This window comes from Molothrus aeneus, chromosome 20, assembly GCF_037042795.1.
Source record: "Molothrus aeneus isolate 106 chromosome 20, BPBGC_Maene_1.0, whole genome shotgun sequence".
Lineage (NCBI taxonomy): Eukaryota > Metazoa > Chordata > Aves > Passeriformes > Icteridae > Molothrus > Molothrus aeneus.
In genome coordinates, this window is record NC_089665.1 from 10,569,879 (window position 1) to 10,589,731 (window position 19,853).

At 51.1% G+C, this 19,853-nt stretch overlaps 1 protein-coding gene across 2 annotated transcripts; it reads right to left on the reverse strand.

Annotated features, from left to right (window-relative positions):
- Nucleotides 1–1,477: 1,477 nt before the first annotated feature.
- Nucleotides 1,478–19,833, reverse strand: AKAP1 (A-kinase anchoring protein 1). 2 transcript variants are annotated; one of them, XM_066563555.1, is made up of 12 exons: nt 19,721–19,804; nt 13,646–14,046; nt 8,898–10,509; nt 7,483–7,616; nt 6,862–6,988; nt 6,486–6,616; nt 6,227–6,404; nt 5,405–5,555; nt 4,693–4,760; nt 3,730–3,803; nt 3,196–3,261; nt 1,478–3,058 (listed from the first exon to the last, which is right to left on the reverse strand). In XM_066563555.1, exons 3-12 carry the CDS (start codon nt 10,483–10,485, stop codon nt 2,999–3,001), a joined length of 2,577 nt encoding a protein of 858 aa, XP_066419652.1. In that variant the 5' UTR covers nt 10,486–10,509; nt 13,646–14,046; nt 19,721–19,804; the 3' UTR covers nt 1,478–2,998. The 2 variants fall into 2 exon arrangements, with proteins under 2 accessions (XP_066419652.1, XP_066419653.1); XM_066563556.1 differs by lacking the exon at nt 13,646–14,046 and having other exon boundaries at nt 19,721–19,833.
- Nucleotides 19,834–19,853: the final 20 nt, after the last annotated feature.

Here is a 19,853-nt window from a genome sequence, read left to right on the forward strand (position 1 = left end):
CTCTATCATTGCTGGTTTTTCTTTTTTTTTAACGGGATGGGGAAGGAAGCAGAGGTGACTGAAGCCAAAACACAGCCCTTGAGGCAATGAACTAAAGGCAAGACACATGTTTTCTAATTCTTGCTCAGCAGCCTCCTACGTGCTGGCTTCCCAGCGACAGCCCCGAGGTGGGACCCCCATGGATCTGTGTGATGCAGTAGAATGGAAGAAATACAGCTTGTACCTCATTTTCCTTTCTTTTTAGGGAATAAAACCTCTGTCAGTGAAGCACCAGGGATGTGCTGAGCCAGGCTCTGGGCTGCACCTGTGGCTGTGGGAGGGGAGCTGCTCCTTGTGTCAGACAGGGGCTTCCTCACCCTCCATCTGCTCCAGAAACTCTGCCCTCCTCCCTCCCTGAGGAGCCTTGAAACCAACGTGCCAAAGGGAAACCAGCTCCAGGCTCTGCCAAAGGAGCAGCCCTGGCACAGCAGAGACTCTGGCAGGAAGGGATGGGCTCCTGATCCTCCACCCTGGGCAGGACGAGGGCCAGCAGCCACAAGGAGGAGGCCTTCTAGGAAGCACCTCTGCTCCATGGGAAGAGCCAGGAGAGGGGATCTGGGCACGCAGGGGCTGCTTGGCAGGGAGTGCTGGAGTGTGCTGTGCAGCCCGTGGAAGCTCTCCAGGAGCTTATAAATGAGGCATCTCCCGAGACCTCATTCATTCCACCCCTAATAAAATCACCACTTCCCAAAGGGAAAAGCCCCTTTGAAGGGCTTCAGTCAAAGCACCTGTGGGACAGCTCAGCTCCATGGGCCTGTGCTCAGCCTCAGGCCTGAGCCAAGGATTATGGAGCTGCTCGGGGGCCACTGCTGGATTTATGAACATCAGGACCTGCTCCAAACCCAGCACAGCTCATCCCCGAGGTCTGACAGGGCACAAAGCACCACTGCCACAACCTCCCCTGGGCCTTTTTTGACCTGTGCCTTTTCCAAGCAGTCCATATTCAACTACACCCTTCCCCAGCTCAGCAAATCCACTCACTTTTATCCATAATACAAAACAAGATCCAAACCTAAAAAGCCCCCCACATTTATGTTTCTGTATAGGCTGAGAGTTGTGATTTTAAAGAAGAAAGAGCTGCCTATCTGTTACCTGCCAACACCTCCTTATTTCAGTTCCTCTCCCCCTGCAATGTTCTATTTTACTGCAGCTTAAAAACCAGGCAGCTCTCAACACAAATAGGAACAGGATGTTCTTCCACAGTGCAGAGCCAGAGGAAAACACAGAGCTGATGCTGGCAGAGCTCCCCATCCCTGCTGTAGATTCCTGACTCTGACACCTCTCAAAGAAGAGAAAGCACCAACATTCAGACAAGTCAAACTTTGCCATGAACGATAAGCAGTGGCACAGCCACCCCATGGGTGCAGAGCGAGGAGCCCAGGGCTCCCCTAATGGAGGCAGGAAAGGAAGGCTCTTAAGTCATCACAGTTTCACTAAGACGGCTTAAAATTCGAGCTTTAATTGCAATGGAAAGAAACATTCCAAAAGGATATATTTTTTATAGATCTGAGTTACCCAATTTAGTTTTCCTTGGATGTTACTGCAAACATGAACATTAAATCAAAGCATCGACTAGGAGAGAACTCCAAGAAAGGATATAACCATTCCCTAGCAGAGGGGATTGGGCTAAAGGCTGGTGTAGGCCACTGTCCAAATGTGTGATGTCCTGGCAGGTCAGCTCACAGGATGTGAGCACATCCTTGAATCACCTGAAGCAGCTTCTGAGGACTGACTACATCAACCATTTCTGGCAAGTGTCTTCTCTGCCAGCAATAAATCCCAGCTCAATCCATATCTAAAATGATACACATTAGAGGGCATGTCTTTAAGAGCATTAAGTCAGCTTAAATTACTTGAGCAAAATTTTAAATACGTAATAGAAATCTAAAAAGGAGCCACAAAAAAAAAAAAATTGAGAGAGAACACCACTGCAAGAGTAATGCCAAGTTGTTACTTTTTTTTTTAAACAGATCTGTACAGCAACATAGCAAAGGATGCAGCGATCACAATTTCAACCAGACAGCAACCTAAGGGGACACTAATCCTCATACAGCAGAGCTGAAACACTCCCAACATTCAGATGCTCCAAATAATTTGGCTACCCTAATGCACTCCATACCAGTTCTACCTATGTAGGACATTTTGGTGTGAAAAAGTTTTTGTAAAGTTCCCTTTGTTTCCAGTGTTTTTCTTGTACAAAATATTACAATGATTTTTTAATATATATTTACAGACTTGCACAGCTAGAAAAATATAAACTACAATTGGGCTTGGCAAGCAGTTTCTTTTCTTTAAATACATGACATTTCAGAGCAAAAATTGTAGTGGTAACATCCTGCACTCCAAGCCCCTGCAGGGAGAGCAGATCAAGCCTAAAATCCATGATTGCAGTGAGACACAGGAACACAACTCCTCCACCTCCTGGCGCAAGGAAGACACAAGATGGATGCTGTTTGTGCAGGTTACTGGCACAATACAGAAAAATCCATAACTGAACATTAAATTCCTTAATAACATTCATTAATTTCATAGGCAAGGCCTGTTAAAAAGAGGACAACTGATGTAACTTTTGGGAAAAGCAGACACCGAGTTCGTGGGGCACGACAGAGCTGGAACCAAAGCGCGGTTACCGTCCTGGGGGCCTTTCCCTCCTGCCACCCCCAAGGCTTTGAGATCTTTCCATTTAAAATTTGAGCAGAGGCCAGGGAGGACTTTTTGCTTTAAAGCTACAGTATCTGTCATTATGGCTTTGAACACCCCCTTCCAGGAGATGAGGTATCTGTTCTAGTGAAATGGTAACAGTTGAGCAAAGCGGGTTTCAATGGACCACCAAACTCCAGGCAGGTGTGAGCGGGTCTCCTCGGGGGAAGTTGCCAAACCGAATTGTAACAGTGCAAAACAAGATTTTGTCTTTTGTTTTTTCTCTGCAGAAAGAGTAGTCAAGGCATCTAGGACATTGCTAGTAGTCGAGCCACCGAGCAAACCCTCTTTCCACCAGAGTCCTGTTTATTGACACCACCTAAAGGGAGGGGGAAAAAACCCAAAGAGTAGGTAAGTGAAGAAGCCACAGCAACAAACATTGGTTCTGAAAATTCCTAATCAACAATATAAGGTTTATGATTAAAGAGTGTTCAGTATATACATCAATATACCCACCTCATCTCCCATCAAGTTCCACAGCTGTATCAGTGGCAGCCCTGTGACACTGTCATAATTTGTGACCTGGAAACACAGAAAAACATGAGTGTGCAGCAATTCTGGTGCCAAGTCACTCACGTGGACAGCTACAGCCACTACCAGAAGCACTTCAGAAGAGGTGAGCACTTCTGGACTGCAAGGAGGTGCTGCCTGCAAGTCTCTGGGACATCACCAGACGTCCCAGTGCTGCCTCTGGCCAGCTGCAGCCAGATCCCACATGTCCATGGTGTAAAACCAGTGAGGACTGGCAAAGCAGTGCACACCCAGGGGACCCCAGATCTGCTGGACACCAGGCCCTGCTGTGCTCTGTAAACACATTCAGGTTCCCTTTCCCCTGCCTGCATCACAAACAAGAGGGAACACTCATCCCTTCCCAGTTCCAGGCAGTGCTGATGGGAGTTCCCAGGAGCCAGGCTCTGGCTTTGGGGTTTATGTATCACAGTGCAGGGCAGAGGACACCAGCAGCAAGGCTTCTCCAGCCACGGGCTGTACCTGTGCCACAAGGACAGCACCTCTGGTCATCTCACTGACAGCGGCGTCAGCTTCCGGGGAAAAGTGATCCTCATCTGTGGGAAAAGGAGAGCACAGCAAACACATGAGGTCCTTCACAGACTTTACAGGCCAGAAAGGACTATTGAGCTGATGTTCTCTGTCCTCCTAGAGACAAAGATCCCTCACAGACAGTTGATCCCATCCCCAGAGCTGTTGGTTCTGCAGGAAAAGGATGAAGAGCTTCCTACAGCCACAATCATGTAAGCTCAAGTAGCTGATGAATCAGGAGGCTTTAAAGACAGCAAAGTACACTTCTGCAGCACCTTGGAGCTGCCATTGCTGTTTTGATCCTCAATAAACTAAGCTCAGGTCCTCCAGGGCTTTGCTGACCCTGCACAGAGGGCACTCCTGGCATTGGGAACCCAAAGTGTCTGTACCACAGGTGTCCAGAACCTGAGCAGAGCCAAGGACAAAAAAAAGCAAACCAAAGTGTTTCTAGGCAGTGACTGACATTCCCCCAGTGCTTGCAGGCTTGGAGTTTGAACACAGAACTTTACAAATCAGTCATTTCAGGAGGAAAATGTCAGGTATTTGTGTGCAGATTAAAAACTAAGTTTGCATTTACAGCAGCTTTATGACAGAAGAATTAGAGCAGTTACAGCTACTGCACCTACAGCCTGCCAGTCCTGCCAACTTGCTGCTTAGGACAGTAATTCATTGTCTCCTCCAAGCAGCAAAAAGCCTGGACATTTATCATCCTTCCCCTGGATTCTGACAGGTTATGCCATGCTAGCACATTTAGAAGAATACAATACAATTTTTCCAGTCCTTCCTCTTGTCACATCAGAGGCTGCACTAGCAATAGGAGGTGGAAGGTTTAGACAGAACCATGGCTTGGACACATCTGGCATCCATGGAAACTTGCAGGAGAAGGACCAACAGTACATCAAGAGCTCCATTTACCTGGAAGTGGCACCACATTGTCAAGTAAAACTTCTGCTCCTTGGAAAGGTAGTGTTAAAAAATCAGACCTTAAAGAAAAGAGGATCAGAGTAAGAACAGGGCTTTAAATCACTCCTACATTCTTCAATGTGACATTGATTAATCAAATTGCTCTTACAGGAATTCGGTTTTAAATTAATGACAGTCAAACAAAAAAAAAATAAAAATCAGACAATTCTCCCAGCAATCTAAGAGCAGCAATAAATTGTCTGATTAACATGCCAAGCTGGATCAGGCTCCGAGCAAAACCCACCTCCACCAGGGAGGCTGTGCTGCCTGTCTCCCAGCTCTGGGGCACAATCAAATATTTAATGGGCTTGTCTAAGAAACCCCTGATCCAACACAGCTGTCCCAGACAGTGGGGCTGGAGCACAGAGAATCAGGAGCTTATTCCTGGCTCAATCAATTACACTTCAAGGCCTCCTGAAGACATCCTCTTCCTCAGCTTCCACACTGAAGTGGCAGAAGCTGCCATTTCCTCTCCCCTCCCTTCAAAAAAGCCTTGCAGGATCTTGCTGTGCTCCCAAGAACCCACACTCATTGCTGAGCTGAACCTTTCCACCATTTCCCACTCCAGCTGTGGAAAAATCTTTAGGAATTCAAACTGTACAGACTCCTGCGATTAGGATTTGAGGCAGACATGGCCTCAGGCCATGGGAGAGGATCTATGGACCTGATTTGCCTGAGTGTGTCAACCTTCACTTTATCATATCCTCCATAGTCCACGTATTTGAGCTCCACTTCATCGGTCTCTTCGAAGTAGCTGATGACTTGAGCCCGGAGCCATGCCCCATCCAGGCCTGGAGCTGCACAGATAATGCCAACTGCAAAACACCAGAGTGCAGAGAAAAAAGGCTCAGGATAAGTGGATTTCCAAAAATCAGCACTTCAGGCATGAGCAGTGCTGCTCATTTATCTATGGAGAACCAACAGCATTCCTTAGGCTGCTTCCATCTTCCTCCAACATCCCCCACAGCCCCAGCACACCAGGCCTGCAGCTGAGACAAAGGACTGGTGGGTTTTACTCTCAGCTCTGTCTGCCACAACCAAGCTGCCCTGCCCAGGTACCCAGTTCCCTTCCTGTCTCCACACAGGAATACACAACCCCTTTCCACGTGATGCACCCTTCACACCAGGTGCAGACACGGTGACAGACACGGACACAGTGACACTATGAAGGTGTGGGAGCAGCTCCACACTTTGCCAGCAGAAATACCCCAGATGCCAGGTTGACTGGAAATAACCTGAGACAGGCTTGATCTCACTCTGAATTTCAACATGCAGCTATGTGGCTTGGGAGGTACTCCAGGGATGAGCAGGGTAAGGGAGAGCAGAGCAACGTCTGTACTCTGGCAGCAGCTTAAAGATGGGATGACACGTGAGCTATCACATCCTTGTCCACTGGGAACTTCCCACACCTGACTCAGGGACAACAGGTTTGCACAGGAGCCCAGAACTTTCTCAACAGAACAACGTGTGAGCATCCATGACTTGCCTTCTACTGGAGTGGGCAGGGTTGGAATTTCGGGCTGAGAGTAGCAGGCGAACATCTGCTGGTCGAGGCTGCGCAGCACGTGGAACGTGGGGTGCGTGTGCTGCTGCAGGAACATGTGCCCTGCATCCACCTGGTGTGCCACCACCACCTCCACAGTGACTCCATCGGGGAGGAACAGCTGCCACGGGGAGGAAAAGCTGCCATGAGTGCTGCTGGCAATGCAAGCTCCAGCCCCAGCACTGCCAGAGCCGGGACTCACCCAGGCGGACACGAGCAGGGAGTGAAGCGGCAGCGGCATCGGCGGAGGGAGGGTGTAGATGTTGGTGAGACACAGCTCTTTGAACTTCTTGCCAATCAGGCTCAGGACTTTCTCCACTTGATGAGAAGTCCCTGGAAGACAAGAATCCCAAGGGAAGTCCCTAGCATGGGCATGCTGAGGACACCTCCAGTCCTGTCACTTGAAGAAATTCTACTGCCAGGATCCTCCTGCACTACCTCAACAGTGTAAGTTTTAACAGGTTGCCCGGAGGAGTTTTGAAAAGCAATGGACTCAGAAGCCACTAAATCCATTTAAATTCCTTGCTCATCTAATTAAGTCCCCCAATAGACCATGAATAGAGACACATCCCACTCACCTTCGATGTGACAGACCTGGGAGTCACGGAAATAAGGTAGTGTTGAGACATAAATCTTGGCACCAGATGCTTGTCTCAGGTAGCTCATAAACCTCCCCTGTTTGCCAATCAAGCGGCCAACTAATTCCTTCAGGAAAGGGACAAGAAAGCAACAGTCAGGAAGAGAAACACAGATCAACCATATCTGCTCTCTCACATTCTCAGTTCCCCTATCACAGGCAGGATAAACACAAGGCAGTGCTGGACCAGTGCAGAGCTCAGGGGGTCTGGGATGAGTTCAGACCAGTAAGCACAGCTCATTTTGATAACCCCGTGTTCTTAATACCTGGGTACCCTCAAAGCCTCCTGGATGCTTTCAGAGCATTGGACTTCCAGGCTGGAAGGAAGATAATGGGCAATAACAAGTTCAACCAGCACCATGCCCCTGGGTGTAGCCCTGGAGTGCTGCATGTTCACAGCTGTGCACTGGCTCTTCACTCCTGCGAGTCCTAACGGGAGCAGAACGCTCCAGCTGTCCTGGACTGTGTGCTCATCTCCCTGGGATGGCACAGGGCCAGCAGCAGACCAGGAGGTGGCTGTGTAGGGCAGGGCAGGATGGTGAGCAGGCCAGCAGCTGGTTACCTTTGGGACCTCGATTTCCCAGATAACGAAGTCTGGCTTGCTGGATCCTCCTTCCAGCTTCGCATTCTGGCGAGCCACTGTCTTCCTCATGGCACTGCCACTGTCCACAAAATCCACACTATTTACATCTGAACCTACGAGACAGCACAAGCATTCAGACAGCCCCCAAGACCCACACTTACACTGCCACCCCAAAGGGAAGGGCTGCAGAGTGACCCCAGTGCCAGGTGTGCCCACTATGGGGTATGGCAGGGGACTGCCTTTTGCCCAAATTTGCCCTATATTTGAAGAAACAAGGTGCAAGAGCTGAAGTGCATTTTGCTCCCAAACCATCAGCCAATACCAGGAACATTTCTGCCTGGGAAAGGCACAAATTCCAACAGCCTCCTCCTGACCAGATCTCAGATACAGCCAGTGTAACACGAGCTTGGTCCTTCCTCCCATTAACAAGCAGAAACATGAAGATCCTCACTTGCTTGCAAGTATTCAGACCATCCACTGAGACCAAAGAGAAAAATGAACCCAAGAGCTGCTTCACATTTGCCACATCTTAATGGGTAACACAGCACAGAGGCTGAGAAAGGCCAAGGGTGCAGCTGTTGGCATCAGCTTTGTAGGCAAAGGGAAGATTTAAGACTCACAGTCTGGGTGTGAAGGTCAGCTGGGTGACCTGTTGTCCAGCACTGCCACCTCATCAGCTTTACCTGCTGCATTCCCCTTTCCCCACCTCAGTGTCTCAGTGCCACCAGGCTCCACAACTGACTCCTGGACCTTCTTGTCACACCAGCACTTTACAACAAGGCAATACCTTCTCCTCCTGGCTTACTCTCACTAGTGAAAACATCCAGTGGGTTCAATCCTTCATTGCTGGCAAACTCAACCCCATGTCTTGCAACAAGCAGTGTTCCAACTGCTTTGTAGCAATTACTAGAGACATCCCCTGTCATTAAGGGCTGTTGGCACCACAGGGTCCTACAAAGGATTTTAACATCCCTCCCCAAGGTCACACGGGCTAATGTTTGCTCAGACAGCTTTGCATGTTCTGTGCCAGGCACACATCATCCAGCATCTACAAGGGAAAAGCAGCACAGACAGATGGGGAAACTCCATGAATATTGCTCCCTGTTGGGATTTCTTGGCATGCACCTGCCCCTCCAAACAAAAAGGCTTCAGGGTAATTGCTCTGCAACCAGCTGATTCTATCACAATTCATCAGAGCTCTGCTCTGGCTCCTCCAGCAGCGCCTCAGAACCTGCCTCACCTTCCTGTCAGCAGCAGCCCATGAACAGGGGTAAGCACCCAGGGGGTCCTGGAGGTCACCAGAAACCACTGGTACGAGGTCTCACACCTGCAAGGTGCTCCCCAGCAATGCTTGTTCACTACATTTTTTGCAGGAGGATTTTCCAGTCCCTTACCTTCTGAGTGATCTCCATCTGTGCCTGGAGCACTGCTACACTCCTGACTCAGGTCTGGCCCATCCTCTTTCAGGATCCCATTGCTGTAGGGCACCGTGCTGCCCTCAGGCAGCCCTGCAGCAGAGGGGGTCTCCCTTGGGACCAAGCTCTGCTCAGCAGACGTGTCTGGGGCTGAGGATGTGCTCAGTGAGTCCGAGTGCTGCTCTGATGTGACAGACAGCACTGTGCTCTGCAGGGGCTCCTCCACGCTCGTCCCACCTCCGGGTGTGTGCGTGCCATACCCAGAGTCCTCCATGGACAAAGGTGACTTTTCCAGAGAGTTCTCCACATGAGTCCGACCAACTCCTTGGGACTCCCTGCACACGCAGCTCTTCACCTGACAGTCCTCTGTGCTCCCCTGAACGGGGCTGGCCCAGCAGCCGTGTGATGAGCAATCTGCCACACCCTGACCGTGCTCCCCTGCACTGCTCCCTGCAGCCACGCTCCCATCAGCTGCTGTGGCTCCCTCCACAGGCACCTGAGCAGAGGCAGCAACACTCTCCATGCCCAGAGGAGCCTCAGCTCGGCTGGCAGTGGCCTGGCAGAGCCAAGGGGATGCATCGCCTGCAGAACCCGACAGCACTTCCTCGGTTGCTGCCAAAATGACCTTGGAAATTATCTGTATTGCTACTTGCTCAATTTTCTCAACTTCCTTGTCCAAACTCACTCCTCCAATCTTCTCTCTTTCCAACTCATCTCTTTTTGGCTGTGTGTCCTTCTGACACACTGGTACAGTACCAATGATTGACTCGGAGATCTCTTCTTCCCTGGACTGCTTTGGACAGGTAGACTCCAAACTCCCTGGTAACACACTCACTGCAGAATCCTCGTGACCTGATACTTCAGCTTCATTCAGAAAGGCTTGTGGGGCACTGGCTTCTTTCTCCAATCCCCAGCAACAGGCTGTCACAGAGCCAGTATCTGACTGCACAATTCCTGGCATCTGCTTTTCCTTAGGGGGCTTAAACGAAGACTCATCCGACTGCTCTGTGTTGCTGGTGTCCTCTGTGACTCCCAAAGACTCCTGTGTCAGGGGTGGCTGCTGGCCTTGCTTTGCCCCCAAGCTTTGCCCCAGTGTGTGGCTCAATACCTCGTTCTGGTCACACTCTGAGCTCCCAGCGAGCAGAGGGAGAGAGGCACGAGCAGGGACACCGCTTCCCTCTCCAGACCCCACCGATTCCAGCTGCTCACTGGGCCCAGCTGCCGTGGCTGACAGGTCTGGGGGGTGCCGTGAGAGCTCCGGCCTCTCGTGAGCTGGGTGCAGAGGAGAGGGCACCGTGGGCACCGTGGGCAGCAGGGAGCTGGGGGCTGGCTGCTCCAGGCTCTCCTCTCCCGACAGCAGAGGCACTCTCCGAGGGACACACGCTTCTGGCTTGGGACGCGCATCACTCTCTGATACTTCCTCCTGCTTCTCCCTTGCAATGGCTATTGCTTGTTTGTTGCAATAGCCTGAGTGTTTTTTTCTCCAGGAATAGATCCACCAGCAGCCAAGAAGCGCCAGCACTCCGGGAATGGCATACGGGACGAAATTGCGGAAGCGTAAAGCCATCTTAGAGAGCTTCAGCAGTTACACCTAGGAGAAACAGAATCACGTTAAAACAGTCCCAGGGAAGGTGGCAGGAGGTCCCATAAGTGCCTTGAGGTATTGCTATTAGCATGGTCAGGCTTGTTTTCCAGCTGCTCTAGAAATTCACATCTCTGCTCTACCAGCACACCACAGAACAAGATCCTTACCCAAGATTAGTGATATCTGGACATGTCTTATCATTACACTCAATGATTTCACCCCTCCTCGCCTCTGCATTTAATCTCCCCTTGCCTCCTCTGCCTCACACCTCTGCAGGTCAGCCCTGCCCCAGGACAGCCTCCAGCACAGCAGGTTCCTCCAGCACCAGGCTGGGCTCCCAGCCCAGCTGGACCACAGCATTCCATGGCAGGGGCTTGGCACAGAGCAGGAGGGCTCCCCAGCTCTCCCCTTGAAAGGCAGCACCCCATTCCTGAGGGCTCTGGACTCTGACAACACACACTTCTATAAAGCCTGAGGAATGCAGCTCCAAAGTTTATTCTACATCCAAACTCACTACACTGACAGCTGCCACTCCCCTGACTTAAAAGCTGGCAGCTCTCCCTTTCCCTCTGCAAGGCTCTGACCTCCTTCCCACCTGGACACCCAGTCGTGCTCCTTCACTGGCAAGCCTCACTGAGTCACATGGGGCAGGGCTGCCAGGCCTTCCCTTTTCCTTAAGGAATGTCTGCAACTGGAATGCACAGCTAAACTGTTACCACATCCCAAACAGCCTTGCTGCAAAGCACTTACAGTTTATATTTTCACTGCACAGGAATTAAAGCAAAACACCACGTGTCTGAGGGTGCTTACACAGACAGGCTTTAATTCAAACAGCCCTCAAGACTCTTGCCAGCAAGGAACAAAAATAAAGATTGTTTTCAGGAGATAGCAAAATCTTAGAAATGGGAGCCACCCACTGGAAAAGAGCATTATCTGGTTCCTCTTTAGAAGCATAATATTTCTATGACAAGAGAGGACAACCAAGGCAGTTGGCCCCAGTGTGTCTCAACCAAAAAACCCCTTCTGTTATCAGGACTAACACCCCAACCACAGCTCCCAGTGCCACACTCCTTCAGGCCACAATCTCTACAAGGAGCTGATGACATTCTAGCTGAGGGACAAAACCATGCCTCCCTCGGGCTCAAACCCAGTGTCAGAGCCTCAGATAATTTCATATTCACCCCAGATTTCTCACCTCCTCCAGCCACACTCTCCATTCCACAGGAGCATCCACACAACTTCACCCACACTAGCTCAGACTCTGCCTTGCTTCCTGCAGGGCCCAGACACTCAGGCACACAAATGAATGAAAGAATGGCAAAGGCAGGGACTAGAAAATTGCTTGTTCAATCCCAAATTAAAGGTCAGCTGCAGACACAATTTAAGTTCGGTAATATTCCCAGTACATCACAAATAAGGCATTCATGTTGTTCTACACAGAGACTTGCGTGTCCATCAGACATTTGTAGCTGATTAAATAAACTAAGTAACTAAGAAGTAACTAAATCCCAGTTACTCCCAGCTGGTTGTATGCAGTCAGGGAGCACTGCTGAGGGTGAACCCTCTGTTAACGGCAACATCTGGGATCTTAGAATTAAAAAACCAACAAACCTATGCAATACTGTGGCTGCTCTGTGTTTGGAAGCTGGCAAATGGAAAGGGTGAAGCCTGTACATTCCCAAGACAAAAGGTTCCCCTTTATGCTGCCCAGAACAATGGCACATTGTGAGCTGTGAGTGCTCATCTGCTGCGTGCCCAAGTTGTTGTAATTAATGCAGAACTACCCTACAAGCTGTCTCTCAGGCATACTACAAACCCAAATTAAAGTGGCTCACATAAGTCCATTCCCAGCAAGCATTCCCAATTAAACAGACAGCCCTATTATTATCTGATTCCCTACTAAGTTGCACCAACTGTCCAAACCATAGCCCCACACAGCTCTGCAGCACAGGGAGACAGTTGCAGGATGCCCCAGAGGGATAAGCCTGTCCTAAAGTCTGGCAGACAAAACAGTTCTGTGAGTCATTCTGAACATTATCATCATTTAGGATACAGATCTGCACTCCTCTATGATACCTGGATGAGTGGGGACTGCTGGATTAGCTGTCCCTTGCAGCTCCTTGCAATTCTCATTTGATTTCATGTTTTTGATTTATTATTTAAGCCAGAGCTGCATCACCACCAGGATCATGTGAAATGGGAATTCCACATCCTGCATGTGGATCTCCTTTCAGTCAGAGCAGGCTGAAAGGCAGTGGCTGGGCACGAGATGCCAGCAGACGTCCCACAGTGCTGGGTTGGCCGGGAAACAGCTCAACACCAACAAACATCTCCTCACACAGACCTGGCAGGAGGCTCTGGCAGATCTTGCCATGCTGGTCACAGCCTGGCTGCACGTGATGCCTGAGGACAGCAGATCCAACCTGCCCATCCCAAGGGCTGGGACACTGCTCCATGTCCCCTTCTCCCCCAAAGCCCACAGCCACTTCCCAACCTGGCCCAGAGTAACCAAGCCATCCCCCCGCTGCCTTTCTGACAGCCAGCTCAGGACTGCAGTGGCAATGGCATCATTTTAACACACTGGGGGAAGAAAGCCTGGGATTTTCCTGCCAGCAGCAGGACAGAAAATGGCAACTTGTCAAATCACATGCCCTCAAGCACTGCCAAGAGGGAGGGAGCCTGGCTCAGCAGGGCCTGCACTCTCCCTCTCCGGGCAGGAGGAGCCAGCTGGGAAATGCAGCAGCTCCGGAAAGGAGAGGAGCAGCCTGCAGGAGCCAGAGCCCCCAGAAAGCACTGCATCTCCAGCACCATTCCCAAGAGGCAGGGCCCCAACAGCCCTGCACCATAAATAGTGCAGAGCTCATGCACTGTATGCGCTCAGCCCAGCACCAGCCACTTCCACTTCCCTCTGGCACGCCGGGAATCCGGCCTAAATGTCACACCTATCATGGCTGGAGAGCTGGGGCATGAGGCTTCTCCAAACCGCTACATAATTCCCTCTGCACGTCAGGATGGGATCAAGGCACCAAAGGGAGAGCAGGGGTCAGTCAGCTCTCCAAGTCTGTGTCCTGACTTGATTTATGGAAAACTGCTGGTAAAGAGCAAGGAGATGAGGACAAGAAAGAATGCACACATCACCTACCTGAGAAAAAAGCCAAGGACAGCCAATTTACTCTACTCGTTTACATTAGGGTCCCAGAGCAGTTCTAAGCCACCTTGTTTCCTGGCCAGGACACAGAGCCCTCAGCACTCACAGCCTTATAAGGTCAGAAATGTTCGCAGCACGAGGTTCCCAGGGACGCCAGATAATTCATTCTCCAGGTCCAGAGGAGTTCAGCAAGCACTTGCTCAGAATCTCAGGGTTTTCTACACACAAGGAGGTCTGTTCTGAAGGCGAGCTGGTTCGAGTCTCCACCAGGAGAGAGGCCAGGATGACTCCCAAGTGACTGAGCCCCCATGCTCTGCAGGGACGAACCCTCAGCCGGTCCTGGCTCCTCCGCTTCCCTCTGCCCCTGCACTTGAGAGGCTTCCAAACCCTGAAAGCTGTGGAAATCAAGGCTGGAATTAAAGCCCGTCCTAAAGGATCACAGAGCAAATTGGAAATGCAGCTTCAACAGCAAGGCCAGGATGCCTCCTGACAAACCCTGTAGTTAGTGAAGCAGCACTTGGGAAATAAATACTATCTGGGTGAAAGAGAACTGGACAGGCTGGCATGGTTCAAACTAAATGGGACCACGTGGGCTCTTAAATTTTTCCATGCTAAAAATAACTGGTAGCACATGCTCTGCCTTATAGGAGGCATAAGAGCAGGAGTTAACAAAAACCTAAGGAACTGGGGGCCCTACTGTTAAGACTAAAATAAGAGAAATTGCTGCACTGAAACAGACGTAAGGACTTACATAACCCACCCTTGGCACGAGGCATATTTTCATCGAAAGCTGAACTGGCACGTGGCACTGCATGATTTAACTGCAGCTTCTTTGTGCTTCACACAGGATGAAGGAGGCAGAACATCCACAACAGAGGGACCTCCTGCCAGTCCTGCTGCAGCACGTGCTCCCAGCTGTTCCAGCTGCAGAGCACAGGGGGTTTTCTCCCATGCAGGTCAGCAGCAGCCCTGGCCTGAGCTTACAGGAGGGAGCTGTGAAGCCACAGCAGCCTGGCAGCCCTTGCATCACCAGGGTGTCACTTGGCCACCAGATTCCACAGCCTCCCCAGCCCTCTCGGCAGCCAACCCCCACCAAACCCAACACCACCCAGAGGCAGGAGCTCAGACTGCGTGACTCAGGAGCTACAAACACCCAGAGACAGGTAGGAGCCAGGCCAGCAAGATCGCAAACTGGGTGGCACTTGTTTTAAAAGAAGCCAACAGGGAAGTCTCTCTGTACTTAACTAATTAAAGGCAAGTGCTGTGCAGCAATTTCTGCTTCAAACAGTAGCACTGAAAGACTAGAACAGCAAGAGATAGCCCTTGAGCAACACCACCTTTTCACAGCCCAGTAAACATGGGCTATGAGCCCAAGGAACAGGTTCCTCTCTGAATGAAAACCACCAGTGAAGCCACTCCACAACCTTAGAACATTTAAGGACCAGCAGTCTCCTATTTGCAGGAGGATAAACTGCGACTTAAGTAAAAGGCTGAAAAAGCTGGTTGATGTAGAATTAAACTAGTGCTCTGGAACAAGAAACACCATTAACACCAGGCTGTCTTTTATCTCTGAGATAAAAACTGCTTTCAGTGTAATCAGCATCAGTGCTGTTCCTACAAGAGCTCAGTCCCCCCTCGCAGCTGGAGCTGCCACACTGATTGTTGGTTCTGTGTTTCCCCCACTCAGCAGCCCAGCCCTGGCCCAGCACAGCTCCTGCAGCAGCCTTTGCACCAGTGCACCACCCAGAACAGTTCCTATTTATTTCCACACTCAGAGCTTTACAATGAAAGCATCAGCTGGGCCAACCTGTAGGGTTTTTTTTAATAGATGTTTTGAAAATTAAAAAGCTCACGAGGACACAAACACCAGCCCCCAGCAACCCTCAGCACTGCTCTCATGGACTCAGGCAGGGCCTTGAGTGCTCCTGCTCTGCAGCAATGAATAGTTTGTAATTAACATTAATCCTATTAGGTTATTGAGCTTCATACTGCTCTTGATATCTTATTACCTCCCTGCTCCAGTTGTTTCATTATTTATAGTTTCCTCACCCAAGTTAGTGTCTCCCTCTGAATACTCTACTGCAGAGAGCTTTTTCTCCACTTTCCCAGAAAAGCCTTTCAGATGCATCAGCAAGCTTCAAAAACTGCTTCTGCACCACTTTACCTGTACCCCCACAGTACAGGTAAAGCAGCTGTTATTATCTTTATAAGCTATCAACACATTACAAAGGTCTGGATTTGGGAAAAGTTTTATCTTTCACACTCTGCATTTTCACTCAGGCTGGAGAACAGAACAAATTATTTTCCAGGATTTCAGAATAAACACATCCAATAGTCAGCCTTTTGTGTTTGCTTGTACATAAGGAAGCCAATGCAGCCCTTCCTATGGATAACACAGTGTAGTGGCCACTACATGCACAGCTTGTAAATGAAGATTTAAAAGCAGCCACCTGAGTCAGATGCCTGGCATCTCTATCAATTTCCACAGAACAGAGACTAAACTAACCAAGGGCTTCCAATATACTCTGCACAGGAGACAAAAACAAGCTTGGATTTTCAAGGAGACAGAACGGGGAGGTTTCCAGCAAACACACTGATAGGGCTGCAAGAGCCAGGAGCCAAGAGCAGCAGAGACCAAACAGGTCCCCAGGTATCTGGGGAGCAGCAGCAGCTCTGCTCACGGGATGTTTGCTGGGCACAGCCACAAGACCTTGACAAACAGCTTCCCAAAACAAGAGCTGCACTGGGCTCAGGCAGAAAGCAGAAAGCAGAAAGCACTGGAGTCTGGTTGGCAGCCGTGTGACCAAGGCTCGGCTGGAGGAGAACTGCAGAAGCACTCAGAGAGGGAGGGCAGCAACCATCAGTGAGGAGGATGCCCTGTGTGCATTCACCTGTGCTGGGAGGGAACAGCAAAGGCTTCACTGAGAGCCACTCATGTGAAGGAGCAGCAAGAACTCGTGTGCATGAACAAGGGCTGTGAGGAGCGGCGCAGCACACGCCAGCCTGACCACAGAGATCTCCAAGTTCCCCATCCCCAGGTTCATCCCCAAGCAAAGCTAATGCCTCTGATACCAGAGGCACATGAAAATCATGAACTTTTGCCAGGAACTGCTGCTATTTATACCCAGAGTCAAAAATCAGCCACAGCACATGGCAAGTTTCTCATCCTCAGTGCCAGGTGGCAGCAGAGGTCAAAAGCAACCAGGACAGGTCTGCAGCAGTGATTTGTTTGCTCAAGAATGATTTTAAATGGTCTTTTATGAAATATTCATCTCTGCTAGTAGTGATGTACAGGACCCAAAAAATCCAGTTAGCTTCCAGCTGACAAAATGCAGGACCAAAATCCACATAGTGGACAATAAAGAAACATACAGTGAACCAGCTGAAGACAGAACACTTGAAAAGGCAGTTTGGGACATGCAAATATCTCCCCTTCTAGCAACCCCCATGGGAAACAAATGCAACAGCTTCAATTTCCAGGAAATATTAAACACCTGAAGAATAAAATAGCTTTTTCTGAATATCTGAGCATGGCTGCCTGAACTTAATCATCACTTCATGAAGTCTAACCAGCCATTTGCATTAAGAGCTCCACAGAAGCACTGCAGTTAGAAATCAGGATTTTAAAAAGGCTAATCATTACATCTGAAACATGAAACAATTATAAGTAATTAATGCTGCAATTAATGCTTTTTATTAGCTCTAGATGTTGCTAGGGGCAACTGGGATACCAGCCCCAATCCTATTACAGGCTCCCTGGACGCTAGAAATACCTTAAATCATTTTTTCACATGAGTTAAGTGCACACGAACAAGGAGAGGCACAGATAAGTGGGCTATGTTGCTTTAAAAGCATTATGCTCTTCAGATAACTGCTCCTGCAGAAGTGCACTTGCTCTCCAATCCCCCTGCAGCCAGCCTGCAATGTTTTCAAAGCGAAGAGAGAGTCTCAGCCATCACAAATCAAACTGCTGCTGGCTCTGAGAGCTTTGGCTGCACTCCTGCAGCAAACTCCTGCCACAGTTAACTCCACAGGCAATCTGCACCTTTGGGAACAGACAAATCGTGGTGGATCTGAGCTGCAAGTCCTGTCACCTCACACCCTGGGTAGTGAGGGCATTCCTCTGCCCCCATTTCAGGCGTTGTGGAGTGTCTAGGTTAAAGCCAAGGCTTCCTAGGCAGTCCATAATTTCCAGTATTAGGATCTCAAAGCATCTCCAGCATTCTTTAAAAAGGAATCTGGTTCCTAGGATAGGTTTCTAAACCAAGGCTGAATAAGGAGAGCACTCCCAAGCACAAAACAGCTGCTAACACACAACAACTGAGCTCCTGCAATGCCATCCACACAGACCCTCCAGCCCCAACATATCATTAGCTTCATGTCTGAGAGCAAACAGCCTGTTGCAGAAGATACTGCTACAACTGCAGTGAGAGACTGACCTGCCTAAACCCCAGGAGAGCTTTTAAAAGTCCTTCAAGAGCTCAATGAAACTTAAGCAGAAGCTGAAAGACTGTCAGGTGAGCAAGACCAGGACAGGAATCGATGCATGAATGGATTCCAGTGGATTCCATCCTACTTCAAGCACTGCTCAAGCTCTACAGACTTCTCCCTCCTCACTTACTTGACAGCTGTCATTCCCTCCAGCGCATTCGCACTGTGCAGCAAGCACACCAGGGCATGGAGAATGAGACACACAGCGAGGCTGTGCTGCCCTTTTCCAGAGTCACAGGCCCACACCAGGCGACAGGTACAGCAGGTGCCTGCACAGCCCCCTCACCCCTCACACAAGCAGCTCATTGCAGAATGAGGAGGTTAAATGACCCGAAGTGGGTCACACAGCGATCCCAGCAGAGGAGCCAGCTCTGTTCAGCTGCTCTGGCAGCTCTGGCCCAAGCGCTGCCGAGGCCAGCCCGGCTCCCGGGGAGCTGTGCTGCACTCCCCGCTCCACGTGCTCGGCCCGGCCACTCCGAGCGGGGCTGTGCTCGGTAGATCATTCACAGCCACAAAGTTACACCAGCGCTACACCTTCCGCAGCACCAGCCAATTCCTTTCACCTGAGACAAAGTCCACAGGGCCCGATAACGCTCGGCAGGTGCAGCACAACCCCGGGCAACACAGGAAGGCTCGATTTCTGCCGTCCCACAGCCCCGGCTTTGCCCAACAGGTGGGCTGCAGCCAAATACACCTTTAGGTGCCATTTCCTGCTATTATGGATAACATCCATGAAGAGGATGCCCTTGCTCAGATGCCTGTCCACTCTGTGGTCATGGCCTCACGGGATTATGGGACTGCAGTAAAGAACTCAGCCAGGCACAGATCAAGCTGCCCATTTCTGGAGCAGGAGTTACTTAGATCTCCCTTGCTTCAATCAGAGGGAAGAAGAAAAAGAGAGAGCAAACAACAAGGATTCTCCCAGGAAAGCAAGACACAACATCACTTCCTCAGTAGCAATATAATTTAATTCCTCTGCTCCCCCCTGTATTCCATGCTGGCTTACGAACAAAAGGAGTCACTACAGCACATCAGAAGTTTTGCAAATAGCACTTTTTACGGCCATTACCATAACACAGGCAGGGCTCGCCAGACCAGACAGCATAGGGTGCCTTAATCTTCACCGCGACTCCGCGCCGCCCGTGCCACCTCCCGCCCTCACGGCGGGCGGGCAGCCCCGGCCGCAGCGCTGCCCTCAGAACGGGCGAACCGCCCCTGCCGCTGCCGCCCGGGACCGCGAGCAGGAGGACGCAGAGCGGCCCTGCAGGGCCCGGACCGGCCCCTCACCGCCCCCATCCCGGAGCAGGACACCGAGCTGCCCCGCGGGGCCCGCACCGCCCGCTGCCGCCCCGCATCCCGACACGCACGGCCCCCGCCCGACGGCGGGGCCGGAGCGCTGACCTTGGGCCGCGCGGGAGCGCTCCCGCCCCGGCCCGAGCGCCGGCACCGGGGCAGGCACGGCCGGGAGCGCGGCGAGGGGGCACCCTCAGCGCGCCCCGCAGCGCCGCCGCTGACAGCCACGGCCGCGGGCCCCGCCACTCCGCCAGCGGGCGGGCGGCGGCCCAGGGCGGTACTTACGGATGCTCCGGCGCGGCGGCGGAGCCCGGAGCGGTGCCGGGCCCGGTCCGGAGCGGTGCCGGTGCCGCCCCACGTGCCCCGGCCGGGCCGCCCGGCTCGGACATGCAGCGACACCGCCCCGCCCCGCCCCGCC